At 38.5% G+C, this 7,238-nt stretch overlaps 2 protein-coding genes across 2 annotated transcripts in view; one reads left to right on the top strand and one right to left on the bottom strand.

Moving 5' to 3' along the window:
- The window catches only part of KCNK9 (potassium two pore domain channel subfamily K member 9), a 192,142-nt gene that overhangs the window by 168,419 nt on the left and 16,485 nt on the right, over window positions 1-7,238 (bottom strand). The window lies entirely within an intron of this gene.
- Window positions 2,293-2,475, top strand: LOC122734433 (small EDRK-rich factor 2-like). The gene is given in 1 exon segment (XM_043975264.1): window positions 2,293-2,475. A coding segment is annotated over 1 exon segment (183 nt).

The following is a 7,238-nucleotide window of genomic DNA, read 5'->3' as shown; positions in this document are numbered from 1 at the left end:
TACTTGCTTGTTCAGCAGCTTTTGTTCCAGAATTAGCCGATTCCTGCCAAAGCCCTAATGTAAACAGTAGTTACTAAAAGCTATCGTCTATGAGAAAGTCTTATGTAAAAATCCAGCTTCCAGCTACTTCTTTCCTCTTTCTTTGCCGCCTCTTACCCTGTGAGAAAAACTGGCAGGCGCCTCATTCCTCATCTCCATCTCGCCACCATCCTCCGTTTTCTTGAATGTAAAATTAAGGTTCACCTAATCCAACCTCTCAAGTCCCTTCAAGCCCTAATTTTCTATGATATTTTGTAACTCTCCCAGTACCTGACATAGTATCTTGCGCACAGTAGGTGCTTGATAAACATTTCCAAGATATATTTTATATACATACACATATAAATATATATATATACACATACACAAATGCATGCATATCCATAAATACATATGTAGAGATATACATAGATATGTGCACATATCATATACACATGTATGTAGACATACCTATACCTCCTATACATGCATATATGTGTACATGTGTGTATATGATTGTGTATATATGTATGTGCATATATATATATACATAAATCCTGTATGCACGTACACATGTATATATACATTTATACACACATACATAGAGAGATCCTGTACACACAGAGCGTGAAGTCCAGTAGGGAATATAAGACATGGGCATAAACCAAAGTGTAGATTGTATGCTCCATTTTTATTTTTGTTTTTGTATCCCCAGCATGCTACAATGGAAAGAGCACTGGTTCTAGTTTTAGAGGATCTGAGTTTGAATGCCTCCCATGATGTGACCTTCCTGGGCATTAGTTTCCTCATTTGCAAAATAAGAATGTTGTATCACATGGTCTTTGGGAAGGCTTTATAGATTTTGATCTATTAGTCTATGATCCCCTGTACCTAACATAGTACCAAAATATAGTACGTGCTTAATAAATGCTTGTTGATTGATTGATAGTAAAAAGGTGAAGGGGTTGTCTAATACTAGCATTTTGTTATTGGTTGTAATAGTGAATTTATTTTTGTCACCACTATTTAGCCCTTCTAAATTTCAAAAGTGGCTCTTTATTTCCTCCTATTATGTGTCTTGAGTCACCAGAACTCAGTTCTGAAAAGTTGGCAAGGTGTGAGACCCAGAGGCCATAACCACTGCCCACTGTCATAACGTGGATATCATCTCATGATGGGAACTCAGTGTTATAACCAGATCAAAGCTAGAACATTTGGTTAATGTCAACAGAGTTCCAAGATGAAATTACAATGATAATTTATGGCTATGGAAGGGCTTCTGTTTTCTCCCAGAGTCCTAATGGCTAATCTCAAATCTTTTCCTCTTCTACAGAATCAAAAATCACAGAACCTCAGAGTTATAAAGGCACACAGAGGTCCTCTCTATCTACATATCTACAAGTGGTCATCCCACTGTTCCTGGAAGACATTTAAAGTAACTGAGCGGTCCAATAAATAGAGTGTTAGACTTAGAGTCAGAAAGACCTGAATGTTCAATTCATACCTCACACACCCATTAGCTGTGTTTCCCTGGGCATATCACTTAACCTCTGTCTGCTTCAGTCTTTTCATCTATTAAAAGGGGGAGAATAATAGCACCTATTTCACAGAGTTGTTGGGAAGGTCAAATGAGATAACATGTATAAAGTGTTTTCTAAACCTTAAAGCACTACATATATATAAAAGCAAGCTGATGTTATTATTACTGTCTCTAATAAATGGGAACCTGCTATCTCCCAAGGCTGTCCACTTCACTTTCAGATAGTTCTAATTGTTAAGAAGTTCATGGATTCATAGACTGAGAGCTAGAAAGGATCTCAGAAGCCATATAGTCCAACCTGTCATTTTATATATAAAGATGCTAAGTCCTAGAGATGCTAAACTCCTTGCTCTGGCTCATACTAGTGCTAAGGGTAAGAGGCAGGATTCAAACCCAAGTCCTCTGACTCTGAAGCCAATCATCTTTCTACTGTACCATGCTGCATCCTCTTTCTCATATCAAACTAAAATCAGCCTCTCTCTTGACATCTACTGGTTGTTCCTAATTCTGCCCCAGCACCACCATCCCCACCCTGCAACAAATTCAATTCATTTCAACCTTTCCTTCCCCAACTCTACATCTGATTCTCACAAGGTTGTGTGGCCATACCCTATCGGAAGGGATGGTCCAACTTCCTAGGAACCAGGTTTTAGTTGATTGTTTGTCTCCTGCCTACCATACCCCCCCCAAAAAAGTCTAAAAAACTCAATGTATGGGGAGCTGCTGCCACTGCCATGACTCACAGAAATCAGCATGAGCATGCTCGCCAGAACGTGAAAAAGCAAAGCAACTCAGGCAATGGAAAACACCAGGTTGATGGGCTCTCTGCCACTGCCTGAAAGCAAAGGAACTCACAGATCATGTAAGAGAAGCAGAAAAGGAAAAAGGCTAGTAAGAAGAAGGAAGAGCCCAAGTAACGCCAAGGCACATGTCCATCTCTCTTGCCCATCAACTATGTCCCAGAGCCAGTGCCATCATGCTCATTCCTTCCCCTGTAGTACTCATTGTAGGTCCTAGAACTGACAGTATTCCTTCCCCCAGTGTCAGCAGTGGGTTCCCTCTGTGCATTCTTCCACCCAGGCAGCCTTGCTTTCCTCTAGGACACTCCTGGGGTTGAGGGAGCTACGTTCTCCCAGTGTTTTTTATTTCCATAGGGCTTATCCCAAAGTATTAAAAATAGCTTTGTGTTTTTTTTTAACCTGGGCAAGTCACATCCTTTCTCTTGACATTAGTTTTCTCATTTGTCAAATAGAGGGATTGGGCAAGAAGGTCACTAAGGTTCCTTTTGGCTCTGCCATTCTCCGATTCTACAATAAAAGCATCTCATAGTTCTATTAATTTGAACTGTTTATAAATACTCTCCTAAGATTTAGTAGAAGTATCATTATCCCCATCTTAGAGCTGGGAAAATTAAGGATCAGAGAAGCAAAGTGACTTGCCCCACTTCACTGAGATGGTAAGCAGCAGAACTAGGACTGTGAGTTAAAATATATGGTTTCAAGGGCAGTGGTCTTCTTTCTACCACCCATATCTCCAGGGAAACCCTAGAGATTTTTACTTCCTGTATTTACATGTCAGGTGGCCTATTCCTCTGATTTTTTTCTGGCACTGCTGATTTGTGATAAGCAGAAAATTACCTTCAATGATTTTAGCCCTGGTAAAGAGGAGACACAATCTTTGACATCAAATATCTGAAGGGCTTTTATGTACAAGAGGGGGCAGACTGGTTCTGAGTGAATTTCTATTTAATATTCTCAGTGCTCAATGCAGTGTCTGGCATATAGTAAGCACCTGACAAATGCTTTATCTACTTTATACAAAGAACTTCCTAATACTAAGAGCTATCCCTAACTGGAAAGGGGTGTCATAAAATAGTGAGTTCCCCATGACTAGACATATTCAAGCAGATTCTGGATGACCATTTATTGGGGGAGGTTTTGAAAAGGATTCACGGTCTAGGTAGCAAACTCATAAACTTTGCCTAACAGAAAATATATTCTGCTCTTTGACAAGATTTAACAATGCAATAGAACTTTCATTGATAAAGCTTTGCCACCTTGTGGAAACAAATATATGAGAAAGCGGTTTATCAAGCTTTCTGTTCTATGGAACTCTGCCCCGTTTTCTCTTTGACTCTATCACACTCTATTTTGCTTTGCAGTCATCTCTATATATGATATTTCCCTCTCCCCTTACCCAATCTCCTTAAGAATATAAACTCCTAAATATAAGAATATAAACTCCTCTAAAGAACTGGAAACAAATTGGAGAATGGCTAAAGAAATTGAAATTCATTAATATAATGGAAAATTGCTGTGCTATAAGGAAGAACAAGCACAATGAATACAAGAAACATGGAAAGATTCCTATGAACTGATGCAAAGTGAAGTAAGCAGAGCTGGGAAAATGACAACTACAATGACAGTAAAAATGTAAATAGAACAAACAACCACCATAAAAATCACTGAATAGGAAGGTTGTGAAACTAAAAATAGCAAGCTTAGCCCCTAAGGAAGAACAATGAGAATTCACCTCAACACTTCCCCCTGCTCCTTTATAGACACATGGGTCGAAGGGTGTGGGATATTTAAAAAAATCTGGTGCTATATGTGAAGTACTAAATCAGTTTGGTACATTTTTTAAATTTCCTTCCTCTTAATTTTTTTTTCATAATAGCTCCTGGAGAAGGGAAGAGGAGGGAAAGGTACAGGAAAAATCCAGGCAATGTAAATACAAAACATAACAATAAAATATATAAATACATAAATATGCTCCTCAAAGTCAGAAACATCAGAGCAATCCCTTGTATCACCAGCACAAGTACATAGCGGGTACTTAATACTTGTTTAATTGAACTCTCTCATAATTTCTCTAGCAGTTTAAGGCTTCCAACACACCTTTCTTACAACGCAGAACTAGTCCTCCTAGTTCATCCATGATACAATCTAACTGCTATTAGCAGTGATTACCCCGAGGAATTCTGAGATCCAACAGTGACATCTGAATCATAATAGAACCACAGAATGTAAGCTCTCTATGCTTTATGTCTGAGGATCTTTCCTGCTAGATTGTGAGTGCCTCAAGAACAAGGACTGTCCTTTTCATTTTTTTTGTTGTCCCCAGAACTTAGCACAGTACCTGCAACATAGTAGGTGCTTAATAAATGTTTTGTGCCTGCCTGAATGACTTAGGTATGACATTTATATGGCACTTTTCAAAGCCTCTAGGGACCATTTCCAAACCCTGACGCCCAAGTATAACCCCAACCCTTCCTATTGAGTTCCTCCTTATATGCTTTATTCCCCCATTAAATGTAAACTCCTTGAGGACAGGGATTATCTTGTTTGGTTTTTGCACCACTAGCATTAAGCACAGTCCTTGGCACATAGTAAGCATTTAATACAATCCTTCAAAGTACTTTACATATATTACTTAATCTTCTCAACAACACTGTGAAGTAAGAGCTGTTATTCTCACCATTTTGTTAATAATAATGGCCAACATTTGTATAGCACTTCTCAAGGCACTTTATAAATATTATCTCATTTTATCCTCAAAACAACCTTGGTAGGTAGGTGCTACTATTATTCCCATTTCACAGACAAGGAAACTAAAGCTGATAAAGGTTAAATGATTGATCAGCATCACAGATAATAAAGTGCTGAGACAGGATTCAAAGTAAGGTTTTTTTCAGTCCAAGTGACCACAGTTAACTCCTCTCCCACCCAGTAGATCAGGGGTTCTTCACCTGAGATCTGTGAACTTGTATTTGTTGTTGCTGTTGTTGTTAGTATTTCAATAACTATATTTCAATATAATTGATTTCCTTTGTGATCCTTTGTATTTTATTTTATGCATTTAAAGGCATTATTCTGTGAAGGGATCTATAGTCTTCACCAATTTACCAAAAGAATTCAGGATACACACATGCACACACACACACAAGACCTTGGTCTATAGAATATTGGAGCTGAAGGGGACCTTGAAGATCATATAGTCTAATAGCCTCTTTTTAACAAATGAAGAAAGTGAGGCCCATAGAGGCAAAGTAACTTTCCCACAGCTAGGCACAGGGCCAGAGATAGAACTCAATTAGAATCATAGCATCCAAGTTTTTGCAAATTCCCACATATAAAAAGCCTTGCTGATCATGAAGTCCAGCTCCTTCGTTTTATAAATAGATAAATGGAGAACTGAGGCAGCTGGTAGCTCAGTGGATAAAATGCAAGGCCTGAAGTCAGGAACATGAGTTCAAATTCAGATTCAGATACTTTCTATATGTATGATGCTGGGCGAGTTACAACCTCTCTTTACCTTAATCCACTGGAGAAGGAAATGGCAGAGCATTCTAGTATCTTTGCCTAGAAAATGCCATGGACAATATGGTACACAGGGTCACAAAGTCACACACAACTGAATAATAATGATGAACAAGAGAGTTGAAGTGATTTGGCTAGGGTTACCCTGCTAGTGAGTGTCTGAAGCCAGATTTAAAGTCTCATCTCTATAACTTAAAGGCAATTAGATAGTACAGGAGATAGAATCTTGGACCTGGAATAAAGAAGACCTGAGTTCAAATCCAATCTCAGACACTTACTAGCTGTATGATCATTGGCAAATCACTTAACCTCTATTTGCCTCAGTTGCTTCATCTTTAAAATGGGGCTAATAGTAGCCTCTACTTCCCAGAGTTGTTGTAAGGATAAAATGAGATACTTGTAAAGCACTTAGCATAGTGTTCCTGTCACCTTTCATTTGGAAGGGACCTCAGTGATTGTGTTGTTTAACTTCAACTTCAGCTCTCCTGAGGATCAGTGTTTTCTTCTGCTATATTACAACACACAATCTCCCCAGAAAGAGGCCAAATTATATTCCATACAGTTTTCATGTGACATATATTACACCATAATTTATTTCTTTGAAGATTGGCAAGCCATGTTCATATAGATGTAATCTCTTGACTGACCAGAATATTTTATTGACCTGAACACCTCCATCCTCAATTGTGCTAAACAATAGAAAATTTACCATACATTATCCAGGACCGAAGAAATAAAGTCTCTGTGTTGGGGAAAACTCTATATGGCACAGAGAAATGGATACCACTCTAGTCTGAGAGTCAAGAGGCCCAAGTTGTTCCTTTCTCATTCCATCTCTACTGCTCACTTACTGGATAACCCGAAGGTAAATCTACCTCTCTGAGACTCAGTTTCTATATCTGTCAAACAAGGAGGAAATTGGACAAAATTATCTCAAAGGCTGCTTTCCAATTCTAAATTTCAATTAAAGAGGTACAGTGAGGTGGATTAAAATGCATTTGATTTGTAGATAAGAGGATCCAAGTTCAAATCCCAGATCTGCTATTTCGAATATGATAGTAAAGTAATAGTAGCTTTCATTCTTAGTAAGTTTCTCTTTAAATCAAGCTAAAAACTTCTCTGTAATTCATTAATACTAATTCTGCATTTCAGGGCTAAACAGAGCACAACAAATCCTTCTTTAACATGACAGCCCTTCAAATTCTTTAAAACATTAATCACGGGGGCAGCTAGGTGGCGTAGTGGATAAAGCACTGGCCCTGGAGTCAGTAGTACCTGAGTTCAAATCTGGCCTCAGACGCTTAACACTTACTAGCTGTGTGACCCTGGGCAAGTCACTTAACCCCAATTGCCTCACTAAA

Source organism: Dromiciops gliroides, chromosome 1 (assembly GCF_019393635.1).
Source record: "Dromiciops gliroides isolate mDroGli1 chromosome 1, mDroGli1.pri, whole genome shotgun sequence".
In the NCBI taxonomy this organism is placed as follows: Eukaryota; Metazoa; Chordata; class Mammalia; order Microbiotheria; family Microbiotheriidae; genus Dromiciops; species Dromiciops gliroides.
This window is presented reverse-complemented; position numbering and strand designations above follow the sequence as displayed.